This window comes from Zophobas morio, unplaced genomic scaffold (genome assembly GCF_036711695.1).
Source record: "Zophobas morio isolate AGI-343-1 ecotype UQ-CSIRO unplaced genomic scaffold, CSIRO_AGI_Zmor_V1 ptg000009l, whole genome shotgun sequence".
Lineage (NCBI taxonomy): Eukaryota > Metazoa > Arthropoda > Insecta > Coleoptera > Tenebrionidae > Zophobas > Zophobas morio.
Window position 1 is genome coordinate 5,757,728 of NW_026972114.1, and position 26,490 is coordinate 5,784,217.

Consider the following 26,490-nt stretch of genomic DNA (forward strand, 5'->3'; position numbering starts at 1 on the left):
CTCTTTAAATGAAATACTTATTGTATGTATATCTTAATTTATTGAAAGTAGATTTTAAGTAGAAAAATAACTAAGTACTTTATCTTTCAAATGTGTAAGTTTTTATATATTAGATAATATAAGATTATACGTGTTATATTATTATATATCTAAAAGTTATATTGTTTTTTTCAAAGTAAAAATTTAAGGAAGTAAAACGAGTTAATGTATTTTAATTTTATCTTTGTTCAGTACCTGTACATTTCTTACGATTGAAATTGAATTGCAGTGAAAATCTAGAAATCTTTAATAATTTAAAGAACAAAAGTATTAATTTTCTTCTTCTTCACCGTCATCTTCTGGACGTTCGGGAATTTCTGTCTCATCATCATCATCTTCGGTGCCCTGAATCGTTGTTTCCAGACCTTCCAGTTATAATCATGATAGAAAAATAAGTATTTAAAACCTTACACATTTTAAAGATATAAATAAATTGATATATACAATAAATATTTCATTAAATGCGTTTTTAATTACACAAAGTAGGCAAGTATTATTCAATGAATATGCTGAAAATATGTAAAATGTTTAAATGCAATATATTAATTGATAAATAATACAAATTTTTCAAAATTCAAGGTAGTATTCATAGATATTCACGGTTGATTGCATTACAGTACGTATGGATGAGCGCTGCGCGCTCACTGCCCTCTATCTCAAAAACGATTAAGCACATGAAAAAATGTTTCGAATAAAATTTGTCCCAAATTTTGTGCTCTACAATTATGATAATAAATGTTAACATCACTGGAGCAATAGAAAACGAGATAATCGCAAAAAACTGTTTTTCTTCATCTTTGACCTTGAATAACTTACGACGCAGACACGAGATTTTATGAGACTTTTGACACAACTTTTAAAACGCCAAAATTAAGGTATATACAAAAATTCAGCTTATTATCTCTCATTCCGAGATTGATCCCTTTTTTATCCTTAAATGACTGGACTATTTTGGAAACCTTTCTTTTGCCAAATGTTTCAAGAAATTTGGAATAACGTGGCAAGTTTGCATCGGAATTAAAAAAGAAAATACATTTGTACAGCCTAGGAAAAAGCGAATGAGAATACGTAAAAGTCCATAGAGTATTTTATTTGTGTGTTACACCTTAAAATTAAAACACTAAATAATTAATAGTTAGGAATAATTTTAGAGTATAGTCTTTAAAGAACCGTACAACTTTGGTCCTTGACTTTTTGTTGTATCTATAATAATTAACTCTCCTGTATACTCCGTACTTTACGTGTATAATAAAATTTTATATGTTGTTATTATGTCACGTATTATGTGTGTTATGGGTATTATGCATTTCCTGTCCCCACTTGATTAAGAATAAAATGGCTTCAGCATATTAATGCTAACTATTACATCTCCATAATGATTACCCAATTATCATAAAACAAAAAGAAATATCTGTATGAATGCGTTTCCATTGTTTGCGGCAAAATGAGCTTATGCCGTTATTTCCGTTGGTGCGTCAGATTGTGATTAGGTAGACGCACCTTCGACAAACACATCAGCAAACATGCGATCGACCCTTTTCTCTAATACCACTCTCTATATCTGACATCTCCATTACTCGCTGCAACAGATGTGGAAACAAATATGACATTGTTGGCGGTTAATGAACAAAGAACGCGCCCTCCGTTTCGCTCTCTTGTTAGGAAAGATTCTAAGGGTTTCGTTCGCGACTGGTGTCTTTAGGCATCCCACTGATTGTTAATACGTTGATCGCCTTTAAGTTGAAGTAAATCGTTGTTTCGCAGAGTCTCCATTGTCTGTCTTTGTTACAATACATTACCTAAACTTAATTAATTAGTCACCGAACAATGAACGCTTGAAAGTTCAACGACAGGACGTTGTTTAAGGGAGGATTTAGAACTGCCGATTAGATTAATCAGTTTAAATGAATTGTTCGCAGGGATTTAGATGAATTTGGATGTTTTGAATTACAAACGCTGACCCCCTCGCGTTGCAATTTGCAACACAACGAGGATGTAAATTGTTAAAAAGTTTTTACAATCTATCAGGGAGCTTACGGGTTATTTGGAAAGTTTTGAAGGAGTTTAAGCGGCGTTCGGAAAATCCCGGTTGGGGATAATTGAAGCCGCCCTCGATACTTTTAGCATTATAAAAATGAAGATTATTTTTCCAGTGCCACAGGAAGTAAACAATGTGTTTAGAAAGATTGATGATGCACTCGGCTTCTGCTGTTATAACACTGCTTTTCTCTCTCAAACGTCCAAATCTCAACCAATCAAATTCGGGCTGTAGAAAAATCAGTTTGATTGACAACTTGTTGGCCGCATAACGAGGACCACAATTAAGATTTCGATTTTGTTTTAGATGTTTTATATTACACGCGAATATCATAATCGATATTTTAATTTAAAACCATATTTTGATCTTTCATGTTACTTGAACTTGAAGTACAATTATTTTTATAGAACTTTTGAAAAAATTGAAAAATAAAGCAACTCACTTTATTGCTTAAATTATAAATAAGTTAAAAATTAATATATTTTTAACAATGTATTAAAAATATATAAAAAATCCTCTTCAAAGAAATCTGTATGATAAAAACCGTGACATCAATCGAGGAGCGCTTAAGGATGGCAATTAGGTACTGTCTTAAACTCTTTAGATCTATATTTGAGCTTTATTTTTATCAATTCTTTAAATATTTACATTTTTCTTTACACACCATTTCAGTAATAAAACACGTTGATGAAGATATTTTATATTTTTTGATGAAAATCTCTACCCTCTTTAAAACATCGCAAACAAAAAATCGATTGACAACAAGTTCCTAAAATGCAAGAAAACATAAAAACTCGCCGATTCATTTAACGAACCTTACCTCCTTAAAGTTCTAACAAACAATTCAATCTCACGGAAGATTATTTTTATTTTCAAAGTTCGTTAAGCATAAAAGTACGAAATGTGAAATTAAGAAGCCAGACAAACAACAATAAATCAAGAGAAAACTTCCAATTTAAGCCAGAAAGGGCGCGGCAAATTATTTTGCGGTGTCAGTGCCACCTGTAATGCAAGAGACATTACGAACAATGTAGAAAGATTCATCATCAACAAAATAATAGTAACAAGTAATAACAATGTATACAGGATATGGAGAAAGCTAGATAACACACAGTTTTCCTATTTTTGTTAAATATACTGAACCTTCAAAGAAATGTAATACCCTGTATGTGCGGACTGAGAAAATTAGAAACGTGTATGCTTGGTATGTTATCTCATGTTATATACTACTAAAGATTTGTGTAGTCACATATCTGGTAAAAGTCCTAGTCGACATGGTTTTGTTCAGCATTAATCAACCGCTACTAGTTTATGCGATTTCATTCAATTGTACATCCAGTGGTTTAGAATTCAAAGTACAGGTGGACGTGATATATATTGATCTTTGCAAGGTGTTTGATGGTGTTAATCATCGCATTTTACTGTATTGTTTTGATCGATATGCATATAAATCTGCGTATTTTCGTTAAATTTTTCTAAAAATATCTATTTATCAAAGTACGCAAATCCCAAATAGATTAACTGGAAATTAGCAGTTGTTAACCTGTTATGTGGCATGCAGTACTTTAGGGAATGTACACCGCCACCGCGTTCCCATCTCGCGCGATTTCCAGCTTCTATGTCGCCGCCCCCAACTCCAGGAAGAGCTCGACCTGAAGGAAGTATCCGCCCAGGAGGAACTACCGTGCCGGACGTATAATTCTTTTGTTTATTTAATTTGATTTGTAATTATTTAAGTTAAGCTTAGCCGTGAGATTATTATTTTAGCCGTGTAGCTGGTGGCAGGGAATAAACCCGATTGTTAAGTATTTAAAATATTCCTTGCAGTTTTATTTTATTTTCTTGTTTTCGCGAACGCTCACTACCTGAAATTCGTGTCTCCGGTTTGAGAGCAATCCCGGCGCTCCTTCCCCGGAGAGGGAGCAGGCGCCGGAGCGACCGTGGCACTACAAATTTCGGCAACTCTGCTTTTATTACAGTATGTATAACATTCCTTTTATTTAAATGCCAATAATATATTGTATAGTTTAAAATTATATTCTCTGATAAACACTGGACAGCTTCCTGAAACGATAAGCGACCGAATGTGTGTTTTTTGTTGCGGTTCCATAACACTAAATTCTATATTGTCAATATTTATGACAAATATTAATATTATCAGCAATCAATATACAACATATCGGTTTTGTTATATGTGCCTAATATTGTGTACCGAGAACCTTGATGGTGACAGTTCTAATAAAACTTAACACAGATTGATTTGAATGATTTGTTTTTATGATGAAATGATGTAGGTACACACATTCCACTAACGTCATGCCTGTCGATTGTAAACTTCACCCATTCATTCACCCATGATTCCTCCTAACACCGAAACAATATTCACGTCCATCTCAATCAAATCATAAATATTTCCCAACATTTCGGTTAATCTCTGTCCGAGCAATCTGATTCAATCTGAATTATTTCCGCCCGACTAACTGCAAATTACTAACGGAATAATAACCCATTTCGACTCTACGCTATTCATGTCATACGGGTCTAAAACAATTTTCCTCAAGCTGTCCTTTCGCTTTCCATTGTCTAAAGAATTAATTTATAAGAAAGGGTGAGTCCGATTCATTTGTCTCTGACCGTTACAGATCCTGACCTGGAAACTGCCCTTTTGCCAGTACAGGTCGCGTTTTCTCTTCCGCTTTTCTCGACTTTATCTATTCGATTAAAAGCTCCTTCGCTCGATTTATTTCAGACGTTTAGAACGTTTTCCATCCCACAATTTCATTTCCATTCCAGTAGCAGCGTTCTCCATACTCCTAAATCAAATTTGGAAATTATTTATGACCGGCTCGGTGCATGTTTTTTCCGCCATACTCGAATTACGTTGTTTACGTTTTGCGGGTGAGTGGTCTTGAAAAGCTCAGATTAAAATAAACACTTGCGAAAATTGTTCGAGGAGGATCCGTGCCCCGAAAGGGAAATTTATATTATTTTTGTATGATTGGGCGTTGCTGGGCGAAAAAGAGAAGTTTGGAGATTAGAGGAGAAACGTCGAAGAGTAGTCGTTAAAATGGAACGATTTAACTGTGAAGCGTGGCTAATGAATGAATAACAGCGCTTTCGAAATGTCAATAAAGGAACGGTGAGGATTGCTCTGTTTGTGTCCAAAAGAAAAATTAAATTTGAGGGAAGGAAAATATTGTTTTTGAATAATGTGCAGTTCTTTGATTCTAGACAAGTGGGGACGCATTTTGTTCGTTCATACCAAAGTTACTTACAATTTTAAGTCGGGCCAATTTAAGCAGGTTAAAATGACTAAAGCTATTCTGTGGTGAGAGCTTCGTGAGGGAAGTGCTCTCGTTGTACTAGTATACTTACGTGCAACGTGTGTAATTTAAAAATATTCTGCACATTACTTCGTAAAATATTATGCTTATTTCTTCAACTAAAACTTGATGAAACTACATTATTAAATACCTTTCAAGTTTCAACAGAAGTACAACTAGACATTATGCGAGTTCCTCGCCTTAAACATAAGTTACTGCTAGTTTTAGTAATGCATTTATTTAGAAAACCGCCAAGTTATGTATTCTTCAAATTTACAACAATATAACGTGTACTTCCACAATGTTATTTCTGTACCTATTAAAATTTTATTGACCATAATCTATAATTCATCATAAGGATGCTTGCTTTGGGCTGAGAACATCAAGGCCGGGAATTTACGGTGACGATTATTGTTCTGAAAATTTGCCTTAAAGCTTTCCACCACTCTCGCGAGATTTACAAGGGTGGGGAAGCGAAAGATCGTATATGAAATTTCAAATCAGTTACATTACTTACGTTGATTAATGTGCTGACACTTCAAGAATTTACACGCATTGGTTTGAGCCCTGCTAATAACTGTGTAAATCTCACTGTAGCAGGAACGACAAACTATGTGTATTAAAAAAAAAAAGAAAAACAAAATATGATGAGCAAAAAAAAATTAATTTTTTTTCTATTTATTTATTAGATATAATTTGGCACACATGATGTTAAAACAAGAGATTAGAGATGGCTTATCCAAATGTTTTCGAAAGCTCCTCCAACTTCTGGTAAACAAGTAATTTTTTGTGTTCACGGTGCCAATGCCGGGATGGAAAAAGATTTGTTAATTTCGGCAAACAATATTAAATAAAATAATGCTGATTATCGAATGTTGTGAAAATGACTTTTTTTTTAAATTTGCCTCTGAAAAATGAGGTAGTCGTAGACAATGATCCAATACATTCACCAGAGTCGCGATGTATTTAAAATTCTTATTTTATTATTATTAAATATAGGCGGGTGCAACATTTCCGTATTCTCAAATTTTAGAAAAAATAAACAATGAACGTAAATAACACGCAAAGCCCATGTTAGAGAATTATTACGAGACAACAGCATTGAATATATCTGCAATTAAAGATAATAACATACACCAAGAAAAACATGTACATGTAAAAGACAATAAACACACTTACGAACAATTTTTGTTGCTTGCGAAAAACGGCTTTTATACGGTGCCGATAATGTAAAATGTGCCAATAACTTTAATCAGTTATGAAGTAAAATACCGTAACACTAAATTTACGTATATTTGTGCAACATATTCTAGATAATTCAAGAATTGCTGTAATAATTAAGTATAGTGAAAACCAAGCAAAAGGCTAGAAAATTCCAGTTAAGTAATTAAGTAATTTAATTGAAATACTTAATTTCACTAAGCAACATAATCAAATCAGTTAATCAAACTTGAGTTAAAGCTACCAGTAGTTAATCTCTTCTGGTAACAGTTGAACAAAAGTTAAACGAAAATTAAGAAAATTTCCTTTAAATCCGTTAAATATTCCAGAAAGAAAAGTTTATCCTCATCAACTTAATACAGTCACAAGATTGTACAATCATGTAATTATTACAGCACACTACCTCAAAATTATACCTACAAATGAACAAATATTTGGTAAGAAAGAAACAAAAAGAAGAAAGGGAACATTTATTTCAAAGGAGTTGTAGAAATTACGATAATTAATTCTAAAAACGAACGGATCCTTTGAAGTATTTTCTACTTTCAAGTATTATTTTATTAAATAAATTATAATCCCTCAAAGGCTAGTTTCGGTGTGCACCACTGGGAAACAGAAACAACGAAAAGAAACGCTGTTTTTTGCAGTTCCAGGACCTTCTCCATACACAAAGATTGTACAAAAAAAACAAGTGCTACATGTCTAGTGACAACGTAATGAATAAATTACGTCTCTGTAACGTCACACCGGTTATAACGTCCTTATTACGTCACGTTTAGCTTAAAGACATCATTTGAAGTTTAGCCAAGTAGCAAAAAATTAAGCTTGAATTTGCTGGATTTATGATGAGAAAGCTGTGTAGTCACCTCGATACAGAAATAGATATATTTTGATATTTGTAGTATAGATACTGGAAAAATGATGCTATATTAAAGTTATCGATACTTTGAATACTTAAATTTTGACTAAGTTATCACGGATTTTACATATTTAAGTTTATTACCTACAAAGTTTTGTATATACATACATACATACATCCGAAATATATTTAGTTTTATCCGACCATTTTCAAATATAAAAGCTCTGAGATGAGAGCCAAAGAATTATAGCGCTTTTGAATACTTGAGTCATGGTATTTAATTTGCTGGTGAATTTCGTTGTGCTTTCCATTTTTGAGTAAAAATTGAATAAAAGTTAATAATATTTATAATACTTAAAACTTTTTCTTTATCAGTCAGTTGGATTACAGTCTACAGTAATCTCCGGATTATTAAGATCTACATTATGTTTTATATAAGTCGGGTATAATTAAAAAAAGGCATCTGTAAATTCCCACTGTTGTTACACAGAATTAACTAGCACAAAGTAAAGCGTCTGTTTGCAGAACACCAATAACAGTATCCAGAAAACTTTGATGATTCACATTAGCGCGGTAACAACTTCTTGTCAATTTGACAAAACTGCATTCCCAGAGGCAGTGCAAGTTTCAGTGTGCATTGCTGTTTACACCATCTTCCACTCCAGGAACATTAACGAGCAAAAGTTTTAATGCCTATGACGACGTTTTAACAAACTTGTTTACGTGGTATCCTATTCCGACAATAATGCCGCACATAAATCTGTCTTAACCGGATTCCGAACTGATTTGAACTGTTTCAACTCTAAATCCTAGAACTGGATATCAATAAAACGTAAACCTGCTGCTACTGGAGGGATTACGGTGATTGCAAAAGTTACACGCAGACATTTTTAACGAGATTGGCAGACATTATTTACTTGTTCGAGACACAACAAAGTACATTTGGAATACATGTCTGGGAGCGCTGAAACGTTATGGATAACAGAGTTATGTGTGATTGAAGGGTGAAAAATGCATGTTCAAGGTACGCGTATGAAATTATAACTGCCTCAAAGGCATTTTACACACAAGTGTAATATACTATTTTTCACTAGTGGAGTAGAAATGTACCTTTATCACGCTTGTCTGTGAGTTGTGAATACATTTTTCTCAGCCAGAGTCAATAATGAGAAATAAATTTGACCAAGGGTAATAATGGAAGTGAAGTTAATTTATGAAAATAAGGAAGATCAGCAAACCCAAGTTAGATTTTTGAGACACTCCAGAGGTAACATATTTAATATTCAAACGACTTAGATAGATAGATATTTTTATTTGGGTTTATTCACACAGGGTGGTTATTATAATGACGAGACCCTAAACAGTTTTATTAGACGCAACACAAGAAATATTTAATATTATTCACCTCACTTGGTTTTTAACATAACGTTCGTCAAAATTTGACACAAATCAAACATTTATTAAACAATTAATTTTTTATTCATAACATATTTAATAATTTATCGAGCAATTTTGCACTCTATCATGTGGAAGGATACTGTTGCGGTATCTAACACGAAGTGCACATAATAACATAAAATATATTAAGTAAAACTAAAGGAAACAAGGTATTTAGAAGGTAAATATTTAAAAATTTAGGAAAAAATAGCTGGTTTAGTTTTGACTGACACGAACTTAAGATGGATTTCAAACTGTTTAGTTGTTTATGAAGAAAAAGGAAATTGGCGTGTCTGCAAGCGAGATCATTTGCGAATTAGGATATCCTATATTTAATCATTAACATAAATAAAAAACTGTATAGTTCCGAAAGCTGACCTTTAGTGATCCACTTGTAAAGGCAATAAATCTTTGAATTCACAGAGACCACCTGTTGCCGATTAAGTAAAAAGGAGCTGCCTAATTTTGAAGCATAAAATGTAAATTCATACCGTGCGTTCATTAATTATTTAGATCAGTGGAGGCTGTGGACGTTAAATTGATAGATTCTGATTGACTCTGATACATTCAGCCGCGTTGGTGTTTGAAACGTGAAACTTTGGAATTTTTCGAAAATAAAAGTGCAAAATGGTTTTCTCTGTGGAACATAAAACATTCATGATTGAGTCCTACTTCCCCGAAATGGAGTTGCCATTGAAGTTGAATGGCATTATAACAATTGTGCTGTTTTACAAGAATTCCAACAAAAATTTCCAGACTTTTATCGTCGCTGATTTTTATAACATTAGAAACACTGCGAGTATTTCGTGACACAGGTAGTGTCTACCAAAAAAAAAAAAGGTGCTGAACAACCAACATTGTGTACTAATGAAAGATTTTAATAGACGTATTGCTTACCGCAGATGGTTTCTTGAACATCTCAATGATGATAACTTGCTGGATTTAACATTTTTTTCTGATGAAGCTTGGTTTTATCTCTCCGGTACTGAGTTTGTGTCAATTTGGATAACAATTATCAGATTGATTGTGTTTTGTAGGTTATGTTAACTCCCAAAATATGAGATGTTGGAGTGCTGAAAGCCTACGTGTCTTTCGTGAAACACTCCATCCTGTTAAAATTGCTGTATGGTGCGCAATATTTCGCAGACGTACCCAAATTCTTTGAGGAAACTGTGACAGCACAAAGATATCGAAACAATAATAATAATAATAAGAAACTTTATTCATTTCCAGAAAAACATATACACATGTATAACAAATAAACAATTAATAAATGTACAACATATATGTTTGTAAGTTAGACATCAGGGAGGAACTCATCTAATCTATAATAGATTTTTTTAATAAAAATTTTTTGACCTTTAACTTGAACACACGTAAATTGGTGTTCTTGTGTCCATTGGCAGCGCATTAAGGAACTTACATCCGTTATAGAAGCCAACTTTCTGATACATTGATGTTGTATGTTTGTGTGGTAACAAAGTCACATTCTTATGATATTGATAATTAGCTCTTGATGGTAAAGTCAGAAAGATTTTTATATACCATAGAAACAAGTTCGTAAATGTAAATACTGGGTACCGTCAGTATTCCCAGTTCGCAAAAAGCTTTTCTACAAGAGTCTGAAAATTTCAACTTGCCATCATTCGAACAGTTCGTTTTTGAATAAAAAAAAACTTTATGAGAGTCAGTGGCAGCTCCCCAGTGACATATTGCTTAGCGCATAATGCTGTGGAAACAGCCAAAATAGAGTTGTCTAACTATAGACACACTACACTGCTTAGCGGCAATTGAAAGAGCAAAACATGTTCTTGTCAACTTAGAACATATATCATCAATATGATAGGACCATTTTAAACCTTTGTCAATTGTCAGACCCAACATTTTTGATCTATCAACACATGACAAAACGGTATCGGCGTCGAGCACAAGATTATCACCAGTTACGACGTTAGTACTTTGATTTTTAAAAACAACACAGGCAAGTTAGTCCATATTAATGACCAAATCATTTCGCAATGACCTCGACTTAATTTTTAAAAATATATCTTTTGCGATTGACTTTTTTTGGTGTTGATTTTGTTTCACCTATTGCTACATGTTGATGTCTTTCAGATAAATACGACTTAGACAATTCCAAAGATTTTCCACGAATGCCATAGTTCTTGAGTATATTGACAAGAATGTCACGATTGACACAATCAAACTCTTTGCAATAGTCAATGAAGAGCCCCAGAGCCACCTCATTTTTATCTAAAGCTAATACAATTTCGTTGATAAAGTTATTTAAGGCCGTGTCGACAGATTTTCCTTTTGAGAAGCCATGTTAGTTTTTGGACAGAAAGTTATTTCTAGCTAAATAATCAACAAGTTGTTTGTTTACGATAATTTCGAAAACTTTTGACATTGAGGAACATAAAGTTATGGGCCTATAATTTATAATCGAGTTAGCATCCCCCTTTTTATATAAAGGAAAAATCTCAGCTACCTTCAACTTACTAGGAAATGTACCTTGTTGCAATGACAGATTTATCAATATCCCAACTGCTTTTGTTCAAGAGTTAGACGATGATGAATTCGAAGACGAATTTTTTCAACATGATGGTGCCACGGCACATACAACAGTAGACAGTTTGAATTTTTTACGTGAATTCTTTGATGATAGAGTAACAAGCTTAAAAAGAAATAACACCAGCATCCCAGGTAACGTGTATTTCCGAGATAAGAAGTTAGTTCATCAACAAGATATCGTCAATGGCTCTGCTGGTTTCTTCAGTTCGGTGTTCATTAATGACATTCCTTGTGATAATTCAACTATCTGTCATAATACTAGTGATATGTTTCTCGTGTTAAATAATTTTGTGATAATGACCTGTGATATTTACCAAGCTCTTAAGAAAATTAAACCAAATTTTACAATGGGACTTGATAGTGTACCTGCATTTTTAGTGAAAAACTGTATTTAATGGGTAAAAAGCTCACAAAGTTAATGGCCTCCACAGACCCTAGAAGCTTTACGACATGAGATACAGATCGCATGGGATGCGGTACCTCAGCCGGATAAAGATCATCTTATCAGATCCATGCCAAGACCAGTCAATGAGTGCATACGTCTTAGAGGTGGTCAAACCCATTATTACTAAAAACTTGGTTCTTCTTTGATTTTTAACTTGAAATTTTCATCGATTGGTCACCGACCTTCTGTAAATATGTGGTGTTAATATCATTATAAAATTCCAACTCGTTCTTGGTGTTCGGTTTTCAATGTCGGTTAGTATATTATATACAGATCTATCCAAAGCCTTTGACGTGATAAGCCATGCTATCCTAATTAGTAAGTTAAATATTTTTGGCTTATGTAACAAGTAAATAAATTTATTTAAGTCGCTACTTGGCAACTGCCAACAATTTGTCGAATATCATGGATACCGCTCACCACTGACAGTGGCGTTACACAAAGATCAACTTTAGGACCCATTCTTTTTGTTATGTACTTTAATGATGCATTGTCTTTATTTCGCTGTCGAGTGTTTGTCTATGCGGACAATTTAAAAATTGCTAATCGTATAGAATCTACTGGTGATTGTCAAGTACTGCAAGCAGATTTAGATGGTTTTAAATCGTGTTGTACAACAAATTTTTTGAAAATTAATGTATCTAAATGTAAGGTAATTACTTTTTCTAGAACAACTTCAAATGTAGATTACAATTATACTTTGAATGGTTCAGCAACTGACAAAGTTAATCAAATTAAAGATCTTGGTGTTATTCTACATCCACAGTTGACATTTGTACCACACGTATAAAATTTATGTAACCATGCCACAAAAATGATGGGTTTTATTTATGGGAACACGGTACATTTTAGAAATACTGAAGCTTTGTTAACACTATACTATGTATATGTTAGGGCTAAATTAGAATATGGTAGTATGATATGGGATGCATATTATGATGTTCATGTTGCGTCGCTCGAACAAATACAGAGAAAATTTTTTAAGAGATTATATTATATTAAACATTGTGTGTACTCTGTTAGATAATATCCTAATGATATTCTCTTAAAAGAATGTAATTTTTGTACACTAAAAGCTAGAAGACCGTTTGGTAATACTTATTTTCTTTTTAAGCTAATTCATGATACCACTGTAAACACTAAACTTCTTAACGATATCAATTTTCAAGTCCCGCGTCTAAATAGTCATCATCATGAAACATTTTCAATAGACATATGCAGAACAAACCAACATTATTATGCACCGTTAAGCAATATTTGCCGCTGTTACAATCTTGTAGCATCTGTCCTAGATATATTTCAAAATAACGTAACAACATTTAGGCGAAATTGCAAAAAAATTATTTTGTGTTTATTATATGGCATTATTCAAGTTGTACCATATGTATAATATTTCCTGTTTGTCTGTTGAATAAAAAATACATTTATTAATATTATTGTTTTTATGATTTATTATAAACTGATAGTTTCTGAGTATCCTCCAAGGTCACCAGATTTACCCCCCCTGGATTACTTTTGGTTCGGTCATCTAAAAAACACTATTCTTAAAACTCCCAATCACACCATAAAAGAACTGAAAGACAGAATTACCGAAGAGTGTGCTCTCATTACACTACAAAATGTGTTTGATAAAATGAAAATAAAATACGTGTCAATTTATGTATACAGGAGAATGGATACTATTTCCAACAGTTTCTTTAACTTTGTTTTCGCCTTAAATTTATTCACAAATCTGCAGAAGTTATTTTCATTCACTGGTTTTTCTAGTTTTCAGTAAGCAAGAGCTAACCTTCGTTGGTAAATTGATTTATGTCAGTATCCAACGAACATTAAAGATGTGTTTGTTTAACTGAAAAGTATCCGAAACCGAGAAGACACGTTCAAAATCACACAGCATTCATTGATCTAAATAATTAATGAACACACGGTATAATGCGTAACTGAAGCTATTGCAGAAGACTGCCATAATGTATGCAGTTAGATGTTTTGGATACAAGTAAGCTACGGGAAACAGTGTAATCTTAATTCTTAGTACTTGTCTGATTAAACTGTTTTTTGAAGTACGCATATTTGTTAAAAAAAAAAAAACTTAATTTTGATTGATCTTGTCTACTCAACACAGAGGAGAAAATTAATTAACTGATTAAGCACACTCAGTTTTTCCTCAAAAATAGAGACACTATCAGGAACAGGAAAAAATAAAAAAAAACATGCAGCTTTCAAACGTTAGCCATTTTTACATGTTTGAAAGCAAACATCACAATTTCGCTTTTTTTTGTGAAAATTTGGATTCCTCTTACTTATGAAAAATTTTGAATGGACGTCACCACATTGGTGATAGGGATAATTAGGCAATTTTTGTTAGCGTTTTACCATCTACTCTACACGATATACCTAACAACATATAAAATTTGACAACAATTGGTGCGGTAGTTTCGGAGATTATCTAACAAAAATCCGGAAAAATGACAGACAGACAGGCGGAAACGGAGGACCCACTTTTTCGTACTTTTCGGGTCATGACACGTCGAAAAAGGAGCCAGTCGCCCGATCGTCTCGATTACAACACTTCCTTAACTCGGGAAGTAAAAATTACTAGAAAAACTTGTTTCTGTGGGGCTTTTTCAAATATTTTGCCAATGCGGGGCATTACGGAAATATGTCAATAATTGCCAATTTCCTTTGGGTCTCCTTTCTTAAAGACGGGAATGTCTCTAGATCTTTTAAGCTATTAGGAAAGTAACGGGTTTTTATTGATTCATTAAATAACTTACTTAAAAAATATACAGTAATGTGTCTTAGATATTTCACAATGTTAGAACTTAATCCCTACATATCCCTGGCATTTGACACAATTAACTTAAAAAAAATGTTTCTTACTTCTTCTATATAGGTAAACTCTTGAGATTCAAAATAAGTATTGAAATTCATCATATAATTATTGAAGAAATGGTTACCAACGTAATTTGTTAATACATTCTTTAGCTATATTAATAAAATATTCGTTAAAGTCATCGGGTGTATTGAAGGTGAGAATTGTAAATTGCATTTTCCTTTTGAAAATTAACAATTAACTTCCAATCAGAATGCGATTTAGCGCCTGAGCTTTGTATGTAGGAATTATAAGCCTGCCGTTTGGCCAATTGTAGAGCATGGTGATATTTGGTTCTTAAACACCTTGTCATTCAGAAAAAGTATGATTTATTTATACAAATTATGCAATCATGGAACTTAAGGAATCGTGTAAAGAGACAATTTTTGAAAACATCACGATAATCTTAAGTGTGTATTCCTAACTTTAGCATAATAATAAGGAAAGTGCAAATCAACTGCCCATGACAATCGAGATAAAACGGTTTTATTTATTTTCTCCGAGAAGGAGGAGGAGACAAACGACCACCTGAAATCTACTAGTTCGTGAAATAAATTAAATAAGCCAAGGGTAGTAAAAGGTTGAGCTAGACGTATCTCATAGATTGTATGATTTAAAATCTGAATTTCAGAATGATCAAATAAATAAAGTATTTTCTTCAACAGCGACCTATTTCCTCTGACTTTAATCCCCACTTATTGCAATGTAATGACTATTTTTAATCCCTAGGGAGTTAAAAAAAAGAACACCCCCTTCATAAAAAGACAGGTAGCAACTCTTCAATTTTTTTAGTCAATGATTCCTCTACGTAGCCCTCCGTAACAGTAGAGAACTTCCATCCACCGTGATTCTTTAAAGTTAATAGATCTCCACCGTCGTCAACTGAAAATGACGCCGAGGTGCGGCGGAAGCAGTGTGCTGTGTATAGAGCAGAATCTGATAACTGTCATAATTCAGCTAGTAGTTTAGGAAATTTAGAAAACCTATTTTTTCCCACCGCCTGTACAGTGCATTTGTTACGCTTCTAATTAATAAGAAATTTATCATGTGGCACGTTTTTGGGTCTTATAGGTCTTTATACATCCTGCATAATTGTAAATAAAGTGTGTTCTTGCTCTCGTCATCGAAAACGGTAGTATTTAGTAGGCTTTTTGGTTTTCGTATTTGGAATGCTAACAACAAGAACAGAACCACGATCTTCTATGTGACCTATCTGGATTTCAACTAATTCGGCAGTTCTACAATCTCCTGCGATACCCATTATTGTAGCCACCTTTATTAACAAGTACGAATCTTTAACTTCTTTGACCTGTAACTGGATGACTTTTATTACAATTACAACTCAAAATAAAAGTAGGTACACACCTGCCAATATCCTTTTTTCCCTTCAATGTAATAACGGCCTTTAACATTGAATAATAGCTTCACAAACTTGAAGGTTTGACATTCTTTGCTTTTTCGGACAAATAGGCAAGGACTATATCCTCATTGACGCATCTATCTCTACTCGGAAACTGCTTCTAAATCCATTTCAGCAAACTCAAAAATCTGAATTGAGAATTTTTTTGTAAATAAATAAAGTTGCTATCAAAATGAGCGAATCTGTCTCTAAGATCCAGTTCCGTCAGATGCTTCTCAGTTGCTTTGAATTTTGTTAAATTCGTTTCGAAATGAAGAATAGGACCGCATGCCGTCGGTGTTGAAAAATATAGTATATGCACCGCAGGATTAAACTGTTTTTTATTCCCCCTCAAGGATATTAAATCACTCGGCTTCTCCTCCTGATTAAACATCCCCTTAAGGAAATAAAAAACTAGTTTAGTCCCTTGGTTCATAATATATTATTAAATTCCTCCAAGTAAAGGATGTCATCCACGTTGGTGAAAAAATTATCAAGGCTAGTGTTAGAGGACATAGTTGATTTAAAATTAAAACAACAACTTCGACTGAGCGTGAGCCCTCCGCAAATTCCGGGTCTCGTTTTTTACTATGTTGTCTCGACCCGAAATAATACACATCCTGATTTCATATCTTAATATACCAGGAGTATTAAATACTGCAGTAATAATTGTATGGAAAGGCGTAAAATATTTTCAGACTAAGTTGTAGCCACTTCTATTTTAGCACGTTGTTCACTGCTTATCGCAAAATTACATATCATACACTTTTAGTAAGTCATTTCGTGCAGTTGTCGGGTCTAGTATGTCGTTTCCCCCCGTATAAAGAGTGTGGATAAGTTCACTGAATGAACTTCTGCAAGAGTTATTCTGATTTAAAATTCATAGAGAAACTTTCCAGACCGGATTATCATTTGGTCCAACCGCAATATATCCAGGGCCAATAAGGAATTAACAAGTTGAAATAAATCTTTGTCACTACACAACGCAATAAATAATTATAACGCTACATTGCACAGAAGCTTGTCATCGCCATTGTAACTTTAACAGCTTACCAGAGTCGTATTTCAAATTAATGAAGATCAACCGTAAAACATAAATCTCACGGTTGTTGCCTTACATTCGACGGCCTTCGTCGATTTTCCTACGTTATTTTTAAAACAATCTTAACTGGAAAAGGTAAAAATATGTATACCGTTCGATGTTCAATATTTTCATATTAGGTAAATCACAAGTATAAAAGAATGATGAGATTGGAATAAATACTTTTACACAGCGCATGTGCGCCAAATTTACGTCATAGTGTCTCCTTTCTCCTACTCGTACTTTCAACCCAACCAAAACCGCTATTTGTAAACAAGTATTGTAAGCGGTAAATATCATTCACTTTCACTTTCAAAAGAAGATTAATATATTAATTGTAAACTCGCGTTACATCTGAATACAACTCTTCATGTAATACCGAGTAGTATTAATAGAGTTCCCGTCAAAGAAGCTTTCAGATCGACATAAAAGAAGTGAGAGTGGAAAACGGGAGATTTTGGTTTTAAGATAAGAAAATTATGAATGAACTCAGTACTCACCCTCTATAAAGAGATCTGAATAACAAATTCAGATTTATGTGTGGGAAGTTGATAATTTAATAGAGTTCATTTTTAAGATTCGAGAAAAACAAGAATTGAATTAGCGGGATTTTTTTCTATATATAACATGTCAGGACGTTAGCAAAATTTGTGTTCACGCCTTTTCGTGCCTTCGTTTTTTTTGGTTAATTTTTACCTGAGTTTATTTCGTTTTCAGGTTAATAAAATTTTCCCAAGACTCCATTAGGTGGTTACTCCAATTACACAAATAAATAGCCGCAAAGTCTGTTAAAAAAACGCCGTGTATTAAGATATCGGATAAAACAAACTGATGAAGTCTTCGTTTAAACATTTAAAATTCCCAACTGTGTTTAAAATATTGGGACAAGTACAGAGTAAGATTTAGAGCAGTCGTTAAGGTTACTCCCGGAACAATTACGACACGCCCTGCGTAATATCATACAATTAGTGTATGAACTCGTGAAACACACCAAATTGTTTCTTTCTGAAAATGTATTGATCCCCTGCTTCACAAAACGTAAATTCAAATAGTTTATGGCTAAAATATTCAAGGTTTGGAAGCACATCTCACCTTGTGGATATCACGCAATATCTGAAATGAATTTTTTTGTTGAAGCTTGGGTCAGGTGGCTATAGGAGAACCGCAGATTCGTGAGAGTAAACAAAATCTAATTATAGAACAAAGCAAAGTACAAAAACAAATATTAATGTTTTTAACTGAAAATTGCCAGGAGTCATATACACAATATCGTAATATGGAATATTTATAAACTGAAGAAAAATTATTCGTTAGTAGAAAATACGGTTAGCAAATGAAAAAAATTGAAGTGAAAAGTTTTCAAAAACAAAGTAAATATAAATCTAAGCAAACAACTACACCTGCATAAAACAGCCGATTTTAGGTAAAAGCAAATTAACAACAGGTCGAAAAATTGAAGTCAAACCACATAGTACATTACCAAAAATTACTCAAACGAACAATTCAAAAAAGTTTACGTAAACTATAAAAATGAGTGATAATAATGATAAATATTAAAAATAGTAGATTATACATCGAGGGAGAGAAATGCACGATTTTTCTTGAGGCGCCGAGGGAAGTACATGAGACAGACAAAAATGCCTTAACAACAGCAGGGTTTGTGAATGCAGTACATAAATGATTCTCTTTGTTGACATCGAGATCTAAAAATCTGGCTTTAAGTAAGTTTAATTTAACGATATATCAAGAAAGATTACAATTTTTGAACGAAATTTTACACTTATTTAAAAACATAAAAATTGGTGCAAAGTTTTACTAGAAACCGACACATAGACATAGAGTTACATTAACAACTCAAACAATCTTAGATATTCAAAATTATTTGTTAAATGTTAAAAAATACAATGTGTATGCGTTTTTCTTAAGAACGCATTTGGTCAAATAAAGATTTCGTCAAAAAGTTCTGCTTTACAATGCAGACAAATTTTAAAAAACAATGTGTTTTTCAACTTTTCGGTATGAAAATTTCAGAAGGTTGTTATCTAAATGAAAATGATTCCAATTTATTAAATAGTGACTTATTACTACTACGGTAGTAACTTACACTATTTTGGTAATACGAACACTAACAAAATTTAAATGATGCAGTGTCAACTTCCCAACAATTGGAATGATAACAGTCCTGAATTAAACAAGACACTTCAAAATTGATTCTAATTCGGCAGGATATATTCTGAAAAGACTTAGGAAAAAAGTGAAATGCCAAATATGTTTAACATTTTTATTAACACATCGTTCAAGATGTCTAAATTTTTCCACGGAATCGTCGTTTACACTTTTTTTAAGATTGGGACGAATTTTTCTAAATTTATGTAAACAGTTTCCAGAAAAGAATTTTGATTTTTTATGTACTCTGAATACTACGTTTTTAATGATTCTCTTTTTAAAAACATTTTTTTCCTTCTTGTCATACAGTAAAACCAAATTATAAATTTGTTTTGTTTGTAACGAATTAGAATTTATTTAGGAAAAGTAAAACGTAAAATTCGAAGCGCAGTTAAAAAATGTTGTAACTATTATGGGGGTAGTAAAAGTATTGAATCCAACCTCATGTATTCTTCGGCCATTTAATTAATTGTTTGAGGAACATTTCCTAAATAGTTCGAGTTACAGAAGTTCGATTGACCCAGCTTGCTTTTGTAATATCTCCACTGTTATTTTAATTAAAAAGGCAACACAGTTCACTTGTAAGTTTTATTTCATATGGAGGCATATGCATCTATATATTTCTACTGAGATTATTCTACATATCAGAATAGACACTAACAATATGATACACACTCCAAATGTTACGTTGGGGACAGCGACAGTACTTAGGTACAGACTGGTGTTCAAACTTAACTGCAAATTGCGACATAATCTCATAAAGTATTAATTAATATGGTTATTCCGTATTTTTCTATTTTACTAGAGATGCCGGTTGCAACTTATAAGAAGTATTTAACTGCGTAACATTTCGTTTTAAATACAAGGTACTGTCAGTGTGAGTACTGTCAACAAAATTTCAAAGAAACTATTTCGAGCTCTACGTCACTGTTTGAAAATTTAACATAACCAATAAATTTATTTTAAAGTTTATGAAACTAAATCACTAAATTAGAGAAAGACAGCAACCACTATAGCTATTTCATAACTGAGCGGCATTAAAAAAAGACAGACACAGAAAATATTCTAGTCACAACTCTTTTCTAAAGTATATCTAGGGACTCTAGCGAAAACTATACGATCAAGCGTATCAGAGATTTAAAGAGCGGTGAGGTGAGAAGAAAGTCAAAACTTACACAGAGACCCTGATTATTACCATATTACGTACAGAAAGGTACAAAAAGATATATCCTTAAAGAGTCGGTATTAGGTCTTCTTTTTAACTACATAAAATAAATTGTCAATAGGTTTTACAAAATGATTACTTCACATTAGAAGACAGCGCAAGTAATAAACGAAAAACCCATATAACATTCAGTAAGCAGCACTCTAGAGAAACCATGAAAGGAAAAAAAATAACAAATTTAAAGTTGACAGTAAAGAAACCGTAATTAAACAAGAAATTCTTAAACTTTGGTCAAACTAGATTATCTGTTTTGTCAGGACACGTGGACATTAAGAAAGATCGATATCCTATGTCGACGGTTTCGCTGCCTATTTACAGCTTCTTGAGGACATTGAAAAACCCAACAATTTTTTGAGGTGAACTACAATTTGCGTCTTAAAATTAAAAATCACTCAAGCGACATATGAGCAAAAATTGGCGCAAAAAATAATTTTTAATGATGAAGCATGGTTTCATCTCAAAGGAGTCATGAAACGTCACATACATTTAATGAACTATTGCAGTCTCAAAAAATTGGCCAGCAATTACGCAAAGATGAATCATTAGACCAATATTGCTACAAGGTAAACTATAAAAAAATATCTACAACGGCTTTTACTATAATTTTTTATTAGGTACACTAAATAATGGAAGCTTTCGCTCACCAGTTTGCCAGTGTTTTTAATTGTAATAATGACCATTTCTGTGATATTGCTTGTAATATTGGTTTCGGTTCCTCTAAATTTTGCAATACCGATTGCTGTCCATCAGTAATTTGTGATAATATCTGTGATGATTATAATGATCAAGGCTTGTTATTTCTGATTTTTATCAACATTTTGTATATGTGATATTGATTTATTAAAGGCGGCTAAGAAGATGGAAGCCAACTATGTATGTAGACCTGACAACATACCATTATTGTTGCGGATTGTATTAGCTGCTGTATCCTATCTTTACTGCATGTCTTTAATCACATTTTGACAAGATATGTATACCCACACTACTGGAAAATATCGCTCATTCTCATTACGCTTGTGCCTAAATTTGGTGATAAATTTAACGTTTTTCAAGTGTGAGTTACAGTAATTCTCGTTGATCAAAACAACAAAACAGTCGGTTTTTTTGTGCTAGGAAGCGAAGACCGTGAAAATAGTTTTTTCTGTTGAACTGTTGAAAGACATTTTCATTGTTACGTCGTTACGTTATCGCAATGGGACTTCGTAAACGAAGAGTGTTTGTATTCTGCAACCGCTTGTAAGCAAGAATATCTGGCCAAATACCGTGATTTAATAATTCAAGAAACATCGTTAGAGGCTCACATTAGAGATGTAATCAACAGATTTGTTCAAACTGGCAGTGTAAACAAAGAGAAATCTCGTGAAAAACCTTCAGTATCTGAGGAAGTTGTTGATTATTTGAGACGACTTGCGCAGAATCTGCAAACATCTTTGACAAAATTTACTCACCAGTCGTGTTGCAACATTAAATTGAACAATGGGTTCAATAATTTGACGAAATGATGTTACTGAACATTTTTTAAATTAAAAAAACAGTGAACATGTGATTTGAACAAAATGGTGAACACTTTGAACGTTTACTGTGATGTTTAACTGCAATAAATTAGTTTATTTTTATTGTAATGAAGTAGTTAAATTTTTTAAAAAGATATGAAGCATTTAGGCAACCAGTTATACAGATACGTGTGGTATCTGTCATGCGTCCTTGGGCATTTAGTACATTTCAAATCTGAGAGGCGGCACCTTTACATCATCTATTGGGACCCTATAATCATTTATAGAAATCCTGTATAAATTAAAAAAAATAGTCTTATGTATTTTCCTTACTTACAAATTGCAAAAAAGAGAAGTTAGATTAGAGGATCGACAACAGCTGTCATTGATCATTAAAATTTGAATTTCACCGCAGACAAAAAAAAATCAGTTTCAACTTGATAAATGAACACTCGTTATTTCGAATTAACAAACTTGAGTCCAGTATTTATATCAATGATTAGTTTGCAGGTTTTAATAAAAAAATTGTATTCTTGACCAATTTTCAGACCACTCTCATGCTTTTTTTAAGTAAGTTCTTCAATGCTTTTTTGTGATACCGTTTGAAAGCCTAAAACAATTTGCAACTGAGATAAATAATTCTTGACGACGTGTTCTAAAGTGAAACAAGAAATCGGTCATTTTGCAAGTTGCGTTGCAGTAGTCGATAACAGATTTCGCTCTGTTTGGTTGAATCGTAGAGTTTACAACGATTAAATAAAAAATAATATTAGGGAGTTCAACAAAAACACTGATTTCTATATTAAATTGAAAAGCTATCAGTGATTTTAATATTTGCGTGTTTATTCCATATCCTAAGCCTAGGTAACCCATCCAACATGAAAAATTTTAGACAGATCAAGATTTACCATGTTTTGCAAAATACCTGAAAAAGGCGTATATGCAAATGCTACCTCGATTATTACGATTAGTAAAATTCGCCAAGAATCTAAAATTAAAGTAGAAAACTTTATGCTATCAAAGTCGCCTTATCTTAAGAATAAACTGTTTTTATCATGTCATAACTCCTACCGAGACTCAAACAATTTAAGATTTTTTGTGACCGCCTCAACGTTGGAACTGCGAAATGGAATAACATTGTAAGATTTTGCAGTTAAAATGAGTGAGAATTTTGTTTCTTAGGAGCGTGACGAGAAAATCTGTAACAAAACGAGGTATTGTTTTGTCTGATAGATTTTCGTTTCAAATTCCCAATTACAAACAAGTATTTAAATTTTAAAAGTACAACATTGTCCCACTGACAAAAAGACCATGAATACAGTTGCAATACGACAATTTAAATAGGAATGTAATCAATTTATACAAAACTCATTTTGCTTAAATTTAATTAATGGAAGGTAAAGAGCAGCGTATTCGTTGACCGAATAAATGATTCAGTTCCGTTCGCAACTATAATGAGTTACCAGAACTGCAACATCAGAAACTTGCTCTACTTTCTGGAATATTCTGTTGCAAGAGAAATATTTTCCTAAGAGTGTTTGTTATGTAGATGTCATTTCCTTTACAATTTCGACAGCGACAACAAAATATATGTACCATATGAAGTGTAAACTGTTACCCACCAAATGTAGAGTTTACGAGGTGGCAAGACAACATTCTTCTTACCTAAATTTTGAGGAAATTTATGTTGATTATTTAGAGTAGGTACTAATTAAATTGTATCTATTTCAGTTCTGGATTTTGATAGACGTAATGTATCATTCTTTGCTTAGAATATTTTAGAAAGTTCTAAAGACATCCTATTGTGTAGCGTTTAGTCAAATTACATTATTTAAATTACTAAATGTATTGCTGACATTTTGATAGGACAGCGTGTAATTTGCCAATATAGTTCCAATTTTTCTTACCTGTGGTATTTTAAAAAGTCTGAGCAAATTGGCTACTTGTATTGAAGTAACACTAGAAGCTGCGCCAACGACACCTGATATTACTTTTCTGACTTGAGTCTTGTTGCAGTGATATTCGGCACCATCGATGTTGCTGATGGAACCTGCAATAAAGTAGACGCATTTAGAAACAAAGCTCACAGCCAATATTCTAGTTATTAATAATTACCCTAACTGCCAATGTTAAATTAAAAGTTCTAAAGACAAAATTAATTTTTGGAATCAGTTTTTAACCCCCGATTAAAAAGAGAAGTGTTTTGTATAGTTTCCTCAAACCTATAAGGCGTTTATGGCTTTGACGTTTAAAGTACTTTACAGCCGACCCTTCATAAAGCTTAGTAAATGTAAACAATGCCACGTGCCAGGGACGGCCGAGACGCGAAGGACCGGACTAAGAGTAATTTTGTTTTTAACGTTTCTTCCGTACCTTAATTATTTAATCATTATTCTGCACATTTGAAAATATTATTAAGATAATGAAAGCAAAAAACATAAAATCTTTAATAAGTACTATCGCAATCATAGGAAACTGGTCCACTAATTTTTTTGATAAATCAAATAATTTTGATGATGTCACCGTCCTGGTCCACTAATTTTTTTGATAAATCAAATAATTTTGATGATGTCACCGTCCTTTGTTTCAAATCCAGAGGGTACATTCATATTGCTGTTATATTAAAAATAATACATGACTAGAGAGCGAAAAGTATGCAGCAAAATTTTGAGAAATATGATCATGTAATATGCATGAAATTTATGCAAATATGCTGTAACTTTATTAATATATGCAGAGATATGCAGTTGCATATCCTCCAAAAATTGAAAAGAAGTGTAATAACACAACTAAATTTATTTACAAATTATAAAAACAGGTTTATCAAGCTTAATTTTTTTAATAAAAAATACATAGATAAATAAAATTTTTAAAAATTATTGTCTTACACTAAATAGTGACAAATAAATAAAAATTAATAATGATAGGCCATTTAATTAGTATTTTTGTAGCAATTTATTTTTAAATACTTTTCGAAATATTGTAGAAAAAAATTTTGCCGATGATCCGAAAACATATATTTGTAAATAGAAATGCGGTTTGTAGCAGAAGCTACAAAACACAGTGCCTTCTTGAAGAATAAATTCAGGAAAAGACCAGTACAGTGCACGGTTGATAAAACCGTTAATTGTTAATTTAGAAGAGTCGAGTGATAATGACAGTGACTATCTCGATCAATAAATAAGCAGTAGTAGTTAATAAGTAAATAGTTGTGTATGTCAAAATTCTAACTAATTTGCCGTAATAAAAAATGATTGAGTACAAAGTTACTTTGTTTTTACTTAAAATAAAAAATCGAAAGGCGCAGTTGTCGGTAAATGCAAAACTCAGTCCTGCCCTGTGCTTTTACCAGAAAAGATCTTTGCAGGTAGGTATCAGTGAGCGGGTTTAAGACATCCGGTTGTGACGGCCTATTGAATTATAATGCGAGTCAAATTGGTGTGAAGTCATAAACGCTTTATATGTTTGAGGGAACTCTAACTCTGAAGCCTTTGTCAATATATCTACCGAAACCTCGGGAAATAACAAAATTAAATTAAATTCTTAAAGAAAATTTTTTGTTTTCATTTTAGCTAGCTAGGCTATCGATATAGTTATTTTTGTTACAAGTACCTAAAACATAGTTTTTTGGGACGAATTTTGCTGTTTCCGGACGAGCCGAAGGCGAGTCCGGAATAGCAAATGAGTCCCAAAAAACGTTTAGGTACGTGTTACAAACAATATTTTTTTGTTCAAGCTCCCAAAATACCTTAAAAACTATTTATAAAAACGACTAATTTTGACAAACGAAGCAAATATTTATTGAAAATTGGGCTAGTGGGCTGCCACCATAGTAACTACAGTGTTTTGTAAACACGAAAAAACCTGACATTTTTTTGCACAAAATGCAGAATCCCGCACATATTACGGAAAAAGCAAAAGAAATCGTACTGGATTTACTTCCAGCGAAGTCTCCGCAAATGTACGAAAAGGAATACCAAATATTCCTACGATGGAAAGAAGAAAAAAAAAATTGTAGTAGTAAATAAAGATGTAGTGTTAAATTATCTTCATGAAAAGGTAAGTGCCACCTTTATGTTCAATATTTATAAGCCTTACACATGATTATCGTGATAATTTCCGTATTTTGTTACAGTCACAAGAAGTAAAACCATCTACTCTCTGGTCAAAATATTCAATGATTAAAGCTGTTTTGTCTGTCAAAGAAAATATTGAAATAAACAAGTTTTCTAGAGTCATTGCGTTTTTAAAGAGAAATTCAGTAGGATACGAGCCCACGAAGTCAAAAGTTTTGACACGTCAAGAAATTGACACATTTTTG

General features: G+C 32.7%; 1 protein-coding gene across 1 annotated transcript in view; it reads right to left on the minus strand.

The window, feature by feature from the left end:
- LOC135125784 (metabotropic glutamate receptor 2-like) overlaps nucleotides 1-26,490 on the minus strand; it is a 1,169,526-nt gene that overhangs the window by 274,523 nt on the left and 868,513 nt on the right. The window contains exon 7 of the mRNA XM_064051468.1: nucleotides 24,077-24,219. Within this exon, the coding sequence (XP_063907538.1) occupies nucleotides 24,077-24,219 (143 nt within the window). The remainder of the gene's footprint in view (nucleotides 1-24,076; nucleotides 24,220-26,490) is intronic.